The sequence below is a fragment of the Leuresthes tenuis genome, unplaced genomic scaffold (genome assembly GCF_036924035.1).
Source record: "Leuresthes tenuis unplaced genomic scaffold, fLeuTen1.0.hap1 SCAF_17, whole genome shotgun sequence".
NCBI classification, from domain to species: Eukaryota; Metazoa; Chordata; class Actinopteri; order Atheriniformes; family Atherinopsidae; genus Leuresthes; species Leuresthes tenuis.
In genome coordinates this window covers 12,787,891-12,801,796 of record NW_027325371.1, presented here as the reverse complement: position 1 = coordinate 12,801,796, position 13,906 = coordinate 12,787,891, and the positions used below count along the sequence as shown (strand labels likewise).

The window sequence follows — 13,906 nt, the reverse complement described above, 5'->3', positions numbered from 1 at the left end:
CGAGAGGTGAAAATTTCAGATTCAACTAATTAATCTATTTTTTCTTTGTATTTGACACGTTGAAACGAGGGGTCTTTCTTCTTTCTTTTTTTTAAAATTTGAATTAGTCCACTCAGTTTATTTTCGAGACCCACTTATCAATTTATAAAAAATAAAAATAAGGTTTCACTTTTATTAATTTGTCCTTCAAGGTCAAACTCTGGTCATCTGAAATGCTGCATGTCTAAGTTTTTGTAAAGAAGTTTGAGTTACCTACAGCAGGAACAGAAATCGTTTGATTTGATCATATATGGCAACGTTCAAGATAAGAGTCTGTGGCACACAGGTTTATTTAACAATATGGTATATAAGTACGAAATGAGCCATCTGAACCAGTTTATACAGTGATTTCATTCTTATTTTCAGCATATTTACAGTACTGTCTAGCTGCATGATTTACATTAGAGAATAGTTCAACAATTCAAGTTTAATGCGAGAGAAAACGATGCACAAAACCCTCTGAACACAAATCAGCAGTCAAACAATTAAATTTCCCACCACAGGCAAAAGAGGTTCAGTACTTTATGACAATTTCTTTAGAATGAAGGAGAGACAAAGCAACTTTTGAAAATATGCGAGACCAACGCTGGGTTCAGGCCAGTAAAAAGAACATTCCGGCACAAGCGTCAATGCAGGTTTCTCGTTCACGATCTGTGTAGGTGTTTGTGTGTGTGTACGCAGTGAGTATTCTCGATCTATACAAATGCATGAATCTCGTTTTGACTCTGCGAGCAGGAAAGAAATTAAGGCTTTCCTAAAGGCAGTCCTTTTTGAAAAATGGCATATTAGAATAAATTAGCCAGGAGCAGGGAAAGTGAGCAAGAGGTGACACCTGGCAAAAAAAAAAAAAAATTCCCAGACAAATAATTTTACAGCCTTCTCAACACAAATACAATATTAATTTTCAAAAAGGTACAAAAAGAAGAATAATAAAATGAAGTATTTTTTGTTTGAGAAGTTTAAAAAAAACAAAAAACAACAACAATAGCAGACCATAACAAATGAAAAACAAATTAAAAGAAACACAAAGACCAGGTCGAATTCTTGCAAGGCTGGCCTGAACCAAAAAATATATTCTTTGTGTCTTTATTGTTTTATTTTCAACAGCAATTATTAAATCACTCTGTGTTGTAAGAAAAGTAGTCCATGGTTTAAGGAAAGTTCACAGTCCATAGGCCTCCTAAGACTCGTTTGTATTTCTTTTAGCTTTTTTACATCAGTAAGTACAAAAATGTCTCAACTGAAAACAGAACAAGGCCCTTCTTCTGTTTGAAAATGCTACAATATTTATCAAAATTCTATAGCGTGTCTCCTGTTGTGTCACCCACCATACTCATGTCATTACTTAACCCCCCTCGGTTTGGTGTATTAAGCTGTGGGAGCATGGCATTCTGCTCAGGTGTTCCCATGTGTCCTTGCTCCATGGAGCCCGACATGGGACCAAGGCTGGGGTGGGGAGAGCTTGAGTGGAGGGCACCATGTTGAGGTGATGGCTGAGGTTGTATCCGTGGGGAGGAACTGGAATGAAGGCCCTGCCGTGAGGGCGGGCGGGGTGATTGCACAGGGGCTGGAGAGCGTACTTGATTTCCCAGGGGGTTTGCAATTGTCTGGCCCTGCAAGTGAGCTCCTCCTTGGGCTTGGCCTTGAAGCATGTGAGCCTGGGGGCTCATTGAGTTAGCCTGTGCTGGAGAGGCCATCTGCTGCTTCATCATCTGCTGTGGCTGAAGCATGCGTTGCTGGAGGAGAATCTGGGACCCGTCCATGCCCATGCCAGGTTGGCCCATTTGGGACGTGGGAGGGAGCTGTCCCATGGGTCCCCCACCTCCTTGCAAAGCCATTTGCTGCTGCATACGGAGCTGGGAGAAGCTTGCTGGCCCTGGCTGCTGTGGTTGTAGCTGACCATGGCCCTGAGACAAGCCGCCTTGCTGCTGTGCCTGCTGCTGTGCCTGCTGCATTTGCTGCATCCTGAGCAGCTGCTGTCTGCGGTACAGCTGGGGATTGCCATTTTGCGCAGCATTTATCATCTGGCCTTGAGGACCCATAGACGCCATACCTTGGAGCGCTGCTGGCTGAGGATGCTGCTGCTGAGCCATCCCAGGCCTCTGCACCTGGTTCGTCATGGCCGCCATGGCCTGCATTCCTGCCTGCGAACCAAGCATGGCTTGTGGATTCTGCTGCTGGGCCTGCTGCTGCTGCTGTTGCTGTGGCTGGTTGGCTTGGTACTTGGCTGTCCTCTGTTTAATGAAAGCAGCCATGAGGTGGGGGTTAGACTTCAGGATGCTCAGGACCTGCTGCTGTTGCTGCGGGGAGCTTGGAGATTTGAGGGTGCGCAGTAATTCCTGTAGGGCATTTTGAGTAATATTACTAGGCATTCCCCGGGGCATGTTTTGTTGCTGTGGCGTCATGCCCTGCTGTGAGGGCCCCTGTGGAGGTATGACCCCTGGCATTTGGAGCCCTTGTTGCTGGGTCATCATGGGCCTCTGCATGAGCTGGCCCTGCTGAGGCATTGGGGTTCCCTGAGCCTGCTGAGAACCCATAGGACCTTGCTGAGAAGGAACCTGTTGCTGATGAACCTGGGCATTCTGCATCCCTGAACCCCACTGGCCCTGCTGCATAGCCTGCATCACCTGGGGGCCCCGTGGCCCCTGCATCATCTGCATCTGGCCCTGCATGGGCCCCATCATGCGTGGATGGTTCATGGGCATCCCATTCAAGGCATAATTCGGCTGCTGCTGCTGCTGTTGCTGCTGCTGCTGCTGCTTTGCCTTGGCTACCATCTCAATCTGCTGTGCCACCTTCAGAGCTGTGAGCAGCTGCTGCTGTTGAGGCTGCTGCTGCTGTGGCTGAGGCTGCTGTTGGTGTGACATGTTGGGCATAGGTGACAGCTGCTGATGGAGTGGGGATGACTGAGGCCCTGGTTTACCCTGCGGCACGGGTGTTGTGGGCTGACTGTTGCGACCATTGCTGTGGAAGCCTTGGGCAATATTGGCAGGGTTTGGTGGTGGTGGTTGTTGTTGTTGTTGGTGTTGTTGTTGTTGTTGTTGGTGGTGTTGTTGTTGTTGTTGTTGTTGGTGATTAGGCATGGGCTGGGGAGTCTGGGGAGTATTAGGCTGCTGTACAGAATTTGGGGTGTCGGGGGCAGCTGAGGTAGGGGGAGATGGCATGGGCATACCTCTTCCAGCCATGGTGGCCATTCTGCGGCGCATCATCTGGGCCTGCTGTAGCCTGTGCTGCAACTGCTGCTGACGAAGTTTGTGCTTGATGTTGAGACAGAACGGAACGGGACACTTGTTCTCCTGACAGTGCTTGGCATGATAACAACATAAAGCAATGAGCTGCTTGCATACAGGACAGCCACCATTGGTCTTGCGCTTGCAGCCCTTGGTGTGCTGAACCACCCTCTTCATCTTCTGGCATGACGGCAGTGAGCAGTTGGCATTGCGACATTGGCAAGCGTGGACCAGGGACTGGATGCAGCGCTGGATGCTGAGACGTCGACTCTCCTGCGGGCTCTTGGAGGCCTCTCCACCCTGACCATTGCTGTCGTCGTCTAAGCCCAGACCCCATTTTACCATCTGGTGTTCATGGCCCTTCGTATTGTAGCAGCTGATGCATAGGTCATAGTCCTGTTGGTAGATAAGAGGACCACATTTAAGTCATATGAACATTTAAATTTCAAGCTAATTCTAAACTGATACGGTTGTAGATAAAACAGTGCCACTAAGTCTTACCTCGCAGACGGTGCAATGCCAGCGAGTCTCCACATGGTGCTTGCACTCATTGCAAGTGTACACAAAGCGGTCCTGGCCCTGATTGTGCAGCTCCACCAACATGCACATTGTACTCCACTTACATCTCCTAAGTGAGCTGAACTCCCAGTGCTTGTCCCTGGCTAAAGTCAGAAAGGCATCACGTCCATCCATTAGGTCGCATGTTAGCAGAGGGTCAGGGTCGATGATGGGTGGCAAAGTGTTAATGACTGGCCCGGAATGCAGGTGGATAACAAAAAATACCTGGTGGCACAAAGGAGGGGAAACGGGTATGATAGCAGTATGGATGGTCACAGAGCGCAGAATAACCGTCAGTTTCATGTGGAAGAACATTCTGCATGGAATTAAGTATCATAACTTCTCTAAAGATAAAGGGTCCTGCTGTGTTCCTGTAAGCTGTGCATTAAGCCGTGTCCCAAAGACAGAAATAACTGGTTCTATAATTACTGTGAAACCAAAGACAGCTTATCAGCTCAATTTAAAAGATGTAAACAAACAAGACAGAAAAATGATGAATGATGTGTTTTGGTAATGTTTCCCACCTCCTTATGTTTCTCCATTGTGGCATAAAGTTTCTGTGACAGATCATTGGCCACATTTGGCATCCCAGGCTTTTTCTTATTGGCTCGGCTGACGCTGCTTTTGTTTTTGTTGGTTTTCTTGTTATTCTTCTTTTTGGCATTCTTGCTGTCAGCCTGGGTCCCCTTGTAATGAAGACATGAACATTTAGAGAATCAGAGTGATGATCAAATCTAGGGTGAGGCAGAAGCTTTCGCAGTGGGCTCCTGATTCCAGCACCAAAATAGCTTTAATTTTCTCTCAAAAAATATGAAAAAAATCATAATTTAATTACCGAGCCTACCTCTGTTGTCTCAGTGGAGGCTGTGTTCTCCTCCTTCTTTCTTTCCTCCTCTTCCTGCTCCAGCTCCTTGATGCCCTCCTCCAGCACATTAGGCCAAAAGTCCCCCTCAAAGTACGGCAGCTCATTGGCACTGGTCAGCCTGTCTTCTGTTGCCTGCTTGAAAATGTCCTGAGCACAGACACATATGGCCTTCGTCAGACGCAGAGTAAACGCGGACGAGTTGCAGAACGATCTTAAAGCCTTGAGGAGAACTAAATACTTTTGGTAAAGATACATTCACCCTGGAGTTTAATTTTGTTACTGAAATACATGTTGAAGGAAAAAAAATAAAAAATACAAAAAATCCATTCATACGGGTGCAAAATTGCACATACCCTTAAATGACTTCACTACGCAGTCTAAAAATGAAGATTTTGCTGTTAAACCTTCTTAAATGTGATTGGGTGATATGGACGAGTGTCACATGGGGACTATCTCTCAACAAGCTGGAGCATATGATGCCAAATGTTTGATTTCATCTAAAGTTTGATGACATTTCGAGGTGGTCACACAAACATGACACTGGGGTAGTTTTTCCTGACCTTGTAATCGTGTAGGATCCTTTCAGCAAAAGCCTTTTCCAGCATCTTTCTGTACCACTCCTGAAGCCTCTTGGGCTTGGGGATCTTCTGGTCAGGAGGGTGGCAGTGGAAGATGTAATCGTCTCCTTCGCTGGGCGGGCATGCCCAGATGTGACCCATCACATACCTGCTCAGAAAATAAACGATGAGCCACTTTTCAGCTGCAAGGATTGCATGCCTGTCTGAAGACACAGCTGAAAGGGAATTAAGTACCAATTGTGGAAAGGTTTTTTTCCACCTACCCAAGTTTCTTCACATATTCCAGGTAGCCTATTAGGATCTCATGGTACACTGCAGTCCTTAGCAGGCGAGGCTTGAAGAAGTGAATGCTGTCGAGGTATGAAATGTAAACCCGTCTGAAAGACAAATGTGAAAAGTTGGATTGAGCACATAAAGCCAGCCGAGGGGAATGGGTAGCAGCATTTTGATTTGAAGGGAAAGCCTTACCTGGTGTTTGGAAAGGGGCACTCTGAGCCGTACTCCTGGACATGCATACCGAAGAAACACACGTCCACGCCGTCTATTTCTTCAAACGCAAAAAGTGCTTTGGTTCTGTAGGGGAAGCTCTCCATCATCTCGCCTGAGTCTACAAACCTGTGGGTGAAAACAGATGACCATGAGCTACCCGAGTATCCATCAGTCATTACACAATCAATGAGCACAGCCCCTTAAATAACAATTCCTTCCTTTACTCAGTTTTTTTCTTTTTTGTTTAATGATGAAAAATGTTCTGAAGTGAATCTTACCTCGACTTCATGCCAGGCTTAACATCCACAGTTTTGTCAGAGCTGGCAACCACTCGCACAAACACTTCACCAGCCTCTGGGTGGTTCTGCCTTTTCAAGTACTTATTTACTCGGTCCTCAATGTACGTCCCCAACCTTGTAGTCTGCAACCCTTTAAAAAAAAGAAACACAAAACGTATTTAAGATCAATTCAAATTGTCAATGTTAATAATAATATTTGAACTCTGGTTGCTTTACTATGATAATGTAACTCACTTTTAGCTGAGAACTTGTTTTCCTTTCTTGTTTTGCCGGACTTCTTCAAACAGTTATCGCAGATAAAGCTGGAAAAAGAAAGACAAACTGTTTAATGTTGACCTGCAGTAAATAATACAAAATCTCTACTGGAAGGAGCTGTGTTGATGTTGATCGTGGGACTGTACAGGCTTAAATGGCAGCATAGCTGCCCAACAGCCACAGCAAAACTCACCCTGATGGCCAAATGACATCATAGTGCAGAACACAGATCTGATGCATTTTTCGTCCACAATCTTTACATTCAAGAAACCTACAAAGAAAGAAAGAATTATTTTTGCTTTATAAAACAGTTTATAAGGCGCATCCCTCCCATCAAACTCCCAAGCACAAGTTCAACTGAAGCTACTGTCCAAATGATACTCACGGCTCAGAGTCCAACATGTCATTTTTCTTCTTTTCAAACTGATCTTTTGATATCATGCTGTAGAAAAAGAAAAAAGATAGTGAGATGTTCATGTTGGCGGACTGCAACAACAGTATAATTCTCATCCACAAAATGAAGTCCGGACAAAAAAAAACAAAAACAGCCTGAAATTCTCAAAGATGACCACCAGCTTATCTTTTTTTAGACACCCTGGCCTTGGGACTTACGTCTGCGGTTGTGCCGGGTCGTCCCCCAGGGTCACACTGTTACCCTGGATCTCGTTGAAGCACTTCTCACAGAAGTGATACCTGTCGGCAATAAGGCCATATTTGGGTGAACTGCAGCCAGCACACACAGTAGCAGCACAGGCAAACCGGCGAACAGGTGGAAGAATGCAGAATGAACGGAGCACATGGCAACAACCGAGGACCGAGCATGGGCGGGCGGATGGACAGACGCACACACACACAGACATGCACACACAGGCAGAGGTACAGGTTAGTCACAACTGAAATGGTCATGATTCAGCCACTCATTCAAACTGGAATAACAATGAAGGAAACATGCCAAAATGCTACGTTAGAGAGAGAAAACGATGGTCAACAACAAATGACTTTTACATTACACCATCTCACAGCATGCTGGGAAAAGAAAAAAGAAACTTCTACTACAATCAGATACGGCAAAAGGAGCATGCACACTGAGGTTGTGAATGGATGATATGATCGTGTCAGGAGAGGCGGGGCTGATAATGAAAAAAAATATAGAACATTTCTTTAAGAGAAAACTGTAAACTTGACTTTTCTAATTCAAATACTTCAGCTCAGACACCATTTATCCTATTTCAAGCATATATTTCTGCAGCAAAAAGTCTTTTTACAGCATTTACAATGAATGTGGCTCTAAGCCTTTGAAAAACCCAGGTGGCCCACAACATTGTACTCAAAGCAATTTCTGCCACCACAGATGCGGCTGCTTATGAAACAGCTTCTATGCAGGGATGGCTGCAAGCATTTCAGAATTAGGGTAAGCTATATATATTGCTTAGAAGTTCAAGGACAATATAAGGAATCCTCTAATGTTATATAAATACAGACTTTTTGCTCAACTGGGAAGTCTCACAGCACTTACAAAACATGTGCAAATGGGTTGCACTGGAATTATCTTGAGGCGCAATAGCAGATTCAGCCCAGAAGGGGTTGCTTTGGTGCCAGATTTCTGGGAAAAACTCAACATTTGAAGGCTACAGAAGGACTGATTAGGAAAGGGGTGTCAAGTCAGTGGCGGCTGCTTCTATATAGGAACCGTCACGTGGAAAAAAAGTAAGTCCTTAATCCTTTATGGACTAGTGAGTGTAAAGTAAAACCTTAAGCCACACCCACTTCCTTCAGCATAGCCAGCATGCACTTTTACCTGTTCTGGTAGCTGTAGTAGGTGCCATCCCTGGAGATGGTACACAACTGTTTGCCATAGCAACACAGTGTCTGAGGTGAGAACTCATACTGTGGGAAAGCCAAGGAAACATGTCAGTGTCACACACTTAATGTCTCAACGGGCATATAGAGGTAAAAGTAAATTGATGTACGCTGTTCCGTTGATGTTAACCCGCCCCATCTTTTTTCTCACCTTCCTGCCACAGCAGTAGCCCAGACCCTGCATAACAGGATCGATTTCTGCTTCAAACACCTCTGCGAGCTTGGTGCAGTACTTATAGACACGTGATGTTTTACGGTTGTACAGCCAGGCATTGTTGAACATCAGCCACACATCGTCCACATACTGCCATGGTTCCTGGTACTGACCAGTATCCAGCTTGCGCTTTATTGTCGACAAGTCGATTGGATTCTTCACTATGTCAAAATAGTCCTACGGGAACAGAAGAAGGTGGTGACATTTCCAGAAATGAACACATTTCTGTGAATCTTGTCATATTGGAATAAATGTGTGGATACAGGTAACTGTGGACACTCACAGGGATACCCAGCAGCATGGGGTCCACAGGTTGTCGGAAGGGCAGGGACTCTGGGTCTTGTCTGTAGAGGGACTCAAGCGTCGGCATTAGGGCTTGTCTCAGCTCCTCTGGCTTGAAAACTGCACAAAAAAAAATAATATATATATATATATTTTTAAACACAAATTGCATATCTGTCTGCAAATGCAACATTCTCAGTAAACTAACGAATGATCAGCATCAATTAAAACGGATGTTATGGATTATTTGTAAAGGTGTAGGTTCCACTCTCAGATAATAATAATTTTTTTTTAAAAAAGCATACAATCTTACTCGTGCTCTACTGATTTTCACTGAAACGTGAAGATAAATAAATGAATACATTCAGGTTTGTCTATTTGAATTTTAATCCCACTTAATCGCATTACACTGTGTAGTCTGTCCATTCATTTATTGTCAATACCAACTCCCTCGTACTCAGGGCCACGCAGGGCTGGAGCCTATCCCAACTCTTGTTAGGCAAGAGGCAAGGTACACCCTGAACAGGGTTTTTAATGACCAAAACAAGTTTATTTTTACAGATTCTGGAATAATAGCATCAAAATTAGGCTCATCACACGGAAATTTTCACATTTCAGTAAATTTGAATATACCAGTACTAACTCACCTAAAATTAGGTGTTTCATTATGAAAATCTATATATTAGAAGGAATGTACATTTGGTACTACCGATTAGAGCCTCGTAATGGAGTGACAGGAGAGGAAACCAGTTGTATTTAAGCCTCTTACACATAGGACCTTGTTTCTCTTTGCTATTGAAGAATGTGGTGTCATCAGGCAAGTTTAAGGCGCTCTCTAACACTGCGTACATGATATATAAGGGGTTTCCATTAAACTGGAGAGTTGTGGATAATGGCGATTCTTTTGCAAATTCTCTCCTCCAAACAAGCATCTGTGTAGATCCTCTGCCATCTTCTGAATACTGATTGATTCAGGTGCATGCGCTATTTGCTGAGTCTGCACAGTTACAAATATTTGGGTGGTACACGGTGAGCTGTGGGGGGACCAGGCAGACCCTTACGGGGTGGTGGGGATGATTAAATTATTAAATGTGCATCAAACCAGCCTCAGAAATTATGAACTGCTTATAAAGACCTTCAGGGACGCCTTGATGTTTGAATGTTTGGCCAAAGTGATAGTGAACACTGCAGTGCAGACAATCATCTCAGCAAAAGAAATTCTAATCAACTGCGAGGTAAGGAGGTGGAAACATTAAAGTTTATAGCGGTGTTGTTGCCTCAGAGATCGGGCTGCTTGTTACCATTCAGTGATAAATTCTGAATGATGTCAAAACACTCGACAGCAATGTGATACCATCTGAAAGTTTTAGTGGAAGCTGATCTTTCTTAAGGTCAATGGTCCTCAAGACACCAGCAAATCCATCAAGGAAAGTCTCAATAAAGAAGAAATGAAGCCCAGAAAAGTCCAGATCTGAGTCTCACTCCAAAAGAGGACGACTGAACCTCTTGAAGTGGAAGCAATTTTGCAGATAAATGGTTCAAATTTTCAGGATGTATAACTGGGAATGAAGTCTGTTAAAGTACAAGGGTGTTCTTATACTTATAGGAGTTTAACATATTTAATAATGAAAAATACACTTTCCTTTAATATGCCAATTATTTTCTTTACCTTTTTTCCACAGGACTGTTAACAAACATATGCAAATGACAGTCTTACTTTTTCTGCGGTTCTGAGCGTTGGCGGTGGACGATGTGCTGTTGGCCCCGCCCTCTTCCTCTTCTTTGGGTTCTGCCTTCACCTCTGGCTTCTTCTCCTCAGTTTCCATTGGTTCCTGCTTTGGTTCTGCTGCATCTGGCTCTTCCTTTTTCACCAGTGGGGGTTTGGTTTCATCATCCTGCTGTATGAACATAAGCACTGCTATCAAGCTATCCAACACTACATTTCATACACAGCATAACAAGTGGAATTAGAAGAATGAAAAAGCCACAAATCAAATTCACTTTTTATGAAACATGAGCCATGCTGAATTGTAGAGATAAACAGAGTCTGAAATAGTAACTAGGGGTCCAAATAGCAAATGGTTACCTCAATTTTTACATCACGTTGTTTCTTCCCAGAGTTGCTGTCATCTTCTTCATCTTTTACTTCAGATTTGGCTTCAGAACTGCTAATGTCAGGCAGGGCCTGCTGAGAAGTCAGCTCAGCCACAGAGCCTGGGGTAGGCACTCTGTTATCTATGCTTGCTGCTGCCTGGGACAACTTAAAAAGAAGGGAAGGAGACATTGTAATCAATGTCTAACCATTTCTAATCACAAAAATCACACTAATGCCATTCTAAAACGCTGGTTGAAAACAAGTCAAGTGTCTTAATGTAAGCTGACAGACGCATAAGCAATTTCGAGCTTTCAGGAAGAATTAATATCTCACCGGTGTGCTGGGGTGCTGTGCCTGCACTGAGGTGGGCTGCTGCATCTGGCTAGGGGGGTCAGGTTGGGGCTGCAGGGGCGTCAAAGGCTGAGAGGTGTCAGGTGGGGTGCCCATGGCTGATGGGGGACGAGGGAGGCCACTGGGTATGTGGGTTGGGGTGGAGGAGGGTCCAACTGTGGAGCTGGGAGTGGAGGGCTGCTGTGACACCTGGGCCTGCGAGGGAGCATGGTGCTGCTGCTGCTGCTGCTGCTGTGGAGGCTGCAAGCTGGCAGAGGCATTGGGTGGAGGGGTGGAACGCAGGGTAGACTGGGGTGGAGGGCCAGAGGGCAGCTGGGAGCCAAGAGAGCTCAGTGCATTCAGAGGGAGGTTAGAGTTTTGCGGTTGCTGGAACAAAGCGGGGTATACACACCATTAGAGACAATAAAAACAGTCACATTTATATTTCTGTTGAATCTATGTATTGTACTAACTGTGTGTATTCTATGTATGCTCTTTATGTAACTGCAAAACCACTGAGGTATTAATCGATGCAGTTAAAGAGACAAAGTGACGGGGAGTGTCACGCTTTCCTGATGGCCTTTAACAAAAGGCCTAAGAAATGTTCATAAACTGAGAAAAGTTGACACAAGAGGGCTGTAGCTATGAAATATGAAGACACGAGAGGGGGATAACCTGGAAGGATGGGAAGATGCATACACACCTGGAATGAGCTCATGTTTTTAAAAAGTGCAGGAAGAAATACAAAATAGAACGGGCGATGATTAGGAGGGGCCACTTGACAAATGAAAGGTGAAGCCCCGAGACAATAGTCCCACTGCATGCTTGGCTAAACATGGCCTGGCTTGCTTTGGACTCCTCTCGTCTCTACATAAAAAATTATTTAAATCGCTGATATCATAGAATACTATTTTTCAGAACGTTCAAAACCAGAGTTTGAACCTGAATGCCAGACTGACTGAGCTGACCAAGAGACAGGATGTAGTGACAGATTTCCCAACAAGGCCATGACACACAAAATGCTGCAGTCACGCAACATTCAAGGTGCACTAAAATGGCTTCGAGCCAACACAACTTCTCACCACATGGTGAGTTCTCTCACCTGTGCAGCCTGTGACATGGCTTGTCCCAGACCCATATTCACATTCATTGCTCCACCCGCTGCACCAGGAAACTGGCCCTGTGGCAGGAATTGGCCTTGGTTAACTTGTTGTGATACCATGGTATTAGCATGACCGCCCATCATTCCTTGTGTCTGAGGCATCCTTGACGGAGACATGCCCATCTGAGGAGTGCAAGAAATTAAACAGAAAAAAAATAAATAAATAAATCAATACAAGTCTAAGCATCCAGCTGTAAGCATCTGTCAAATAAATTATATACACTGATATGAAAGGACACATATGCTACCACTACACCACAGTCTTCAAAAGAATCAGTGGTGGCACACCATGGAGGCCTGTACATTGCTGTATGGTATGTTTTCCTGATGGCTGTAGGCCAGGCCAGAGTTCTGCCACAGCTTGATTACAGAATTTTATTTACTTACTAAAAATCGGCAGTCAAGCAGCTGGCTTTTAAATACATTAGGATCTGTGTAAACTACAGGAAGCAAATTTAGCCATATTGACGTTTTGGTGTCAAAGTGTTAACAGAGTAATAATTGAACAAAGTGTTTAACATTCCGGAGTAAACGGACACAAAAGGAAAAAAAACTTTGCAAGAAAACTGAACTGAGGACAAAACAAACCACGCAGATGCATACAAGTAGATCGAGCCAATGAATTTAAACTGTTTTTTTACATATTTACACTTCAACAACAAACACAAACAGCTATGCAGCCTTATAGAGTCAAATATGAACCTCGCCATCAATACAGTTTGAAGGGTCTGATTGATTTTCTATGCATGTGATCTTCAAAGCAAGAGATGCTGCACACGTCTGCACATCATTTTTAAAGCAAGAAATAACAAAATTAGAGAAAAGATTCTGACCGTTGGAACGGAGCTCATGTTCATTTGCTGCGGATGGCTCATGGGGGAAGGAGCCCTTGCTCCCATGGGTGCCTGAGACATCTGTGCGTTCTGCATTACCATTGGGTTAAACTGACCGATTCCTGCGGGAACAGAATTACACACGGTTATATACCTGTTCGAGATACTTGGGAATTACTGTAATTCAATATTCCATGTCCTAGTGGGCTGTCAGAGGAACTTAACCAGCTCATATAAACAACTTGGCTTTGGTTAGTTTAACAGTCAGTAATGTGCAGGGAACCTGCTTCACGTGTGTGTGTAACATTTCTCAGTCAGAAAAGAGTGAAGTCACTGGTGTATCTAAGTAAACGCATACCTTGGGGCACCTGCATACGGTTCCTTATCTGATTTGGCATGTTTGCCATCGGCGCAGGTCCATCTGCAAGGACATAAGAAATATTGTGTTCCTTTAAAAGTTGCTCTCAGTTAGAAAATATTTTCGGAAACCATCTTAATAATCATAAAACAGTACAATTAGATGAATAAACGTAGATGTTAAACCCAAGTTTAAGATGTTTTGTTACTAACTTGGAGGTCGAACAGCCTGTCCTGGGCCTAAGGTGTTGGGCTGAGACATACCAGGCTGCTGAGGCCCGACTGCACCCACCATGCCGGGCTGTTTGTGGAGTCGTGAGCGTCTCTTCTCCTCCAGTTCTTTCTGGATCTTATAAATTTTTTCTGCCAGGAAATGGTAATACTCATCCTAGTGAGAGGGGGAAAAAAATTAATTAATTAATTATCTGCTTGAGTGAGTCTACACTTCAGGTTCCAATTA

The 13,906-nt window shown here is 44.2% G+C and overlaps 1 protein-coding gene across 5 annotated transcripts in view; it reads right to left on the bottom strand.

Annotated features, from left to right (window-relative positions):
• Positions 1–311: 311 nt before the first annotated feature.
• The window catches only part of crebbpb (CREB binding protein b), a 37,384-nt gene continuing 23,789 nt past the window's right edge, over positions 312–13,906 (bottom strand). The window contains exons 11-33 of one of the 5 annotated variants that reach the window (XM_072369393.1): positions 13,660–13,834; positions 13,448–13,510; positions 13,090–13,211; positions 12,197–12,379; positions 11,098–11,481; positions 10,756–10,929; positions 10,387–10,567; positions 8,671–8,789; positions 8,325–8,564; positions 8,112–8,200; positions 6,926–7,036; positions 6,699–6,755; positions 6,507–6,584; positions 6,293–6,360; positions 6,038–6,188; positions 5,739–5,885; positions 5,534–5,647; positions 5,253–5,418; positions 4,672–4,839; positions 4,352–4,513; positions 3,771–4,052; positions 3,119–3,665; positions 312–3,067 (exon numbers count right to left, since the gene is read on the bottom strand). In XM_072369393.1, the coding sequence (XP_072225494.1) occupies positions 1,338–3,067; positions 3,119–3,665; positions 3,771–4,052; positions 4,352–4,513; positions 4,672–4,839; positions 5,253–5,418; positions 5,534–5,647; positions 5,739–5,885; positions 6,038–6,188; positions 6,293–6,360; positions 6,507–6,584; positions 6,699–6,755; positions 6,926–7,036; positions 8,112–8,200; positions 8,325–8,564; positions 8,671–8,789; positions 10,387–10,567; positions 10,756–10,929; positions 11,098–11,481; positions 12,197–12,379; positions 13,090–13,211; positions 13,448–13,510; positions 13,660–13,834 (5,511 nt within the window). In that variant the 3' untranslated portion in view covers positions 312–1,337. Of the gene's footprint in view, positions 3,666–3,770; positions 4,053–4,351; positions 4,514–4,671; positions 4,840–5,252; positions 5,419–5,533; positions 5,648–5,738; positions 5,886–6,037; positions 6,189–6,292; positions 6,361–6,506; positions 6,585–6,698; positions 6,756–6,925; positions 7,037–8,111; positions 8,201–8,324; positions 8,565–8,670; positions 8,790–10,386; positions 10,568–10,755; positions 10,930–11,097; positions 11,482–12,196; positions 12,380–13,089; positions 13,212–13,447; positions 13,511–13,659; positions 13,835–13,906 lie in introns of all 5 variants that reach the window. The other 4 variants (XM_072369389.1, XM_072369391.1, XM_072369390.1 and 1 more) reach the window with 4 other exon arrangements.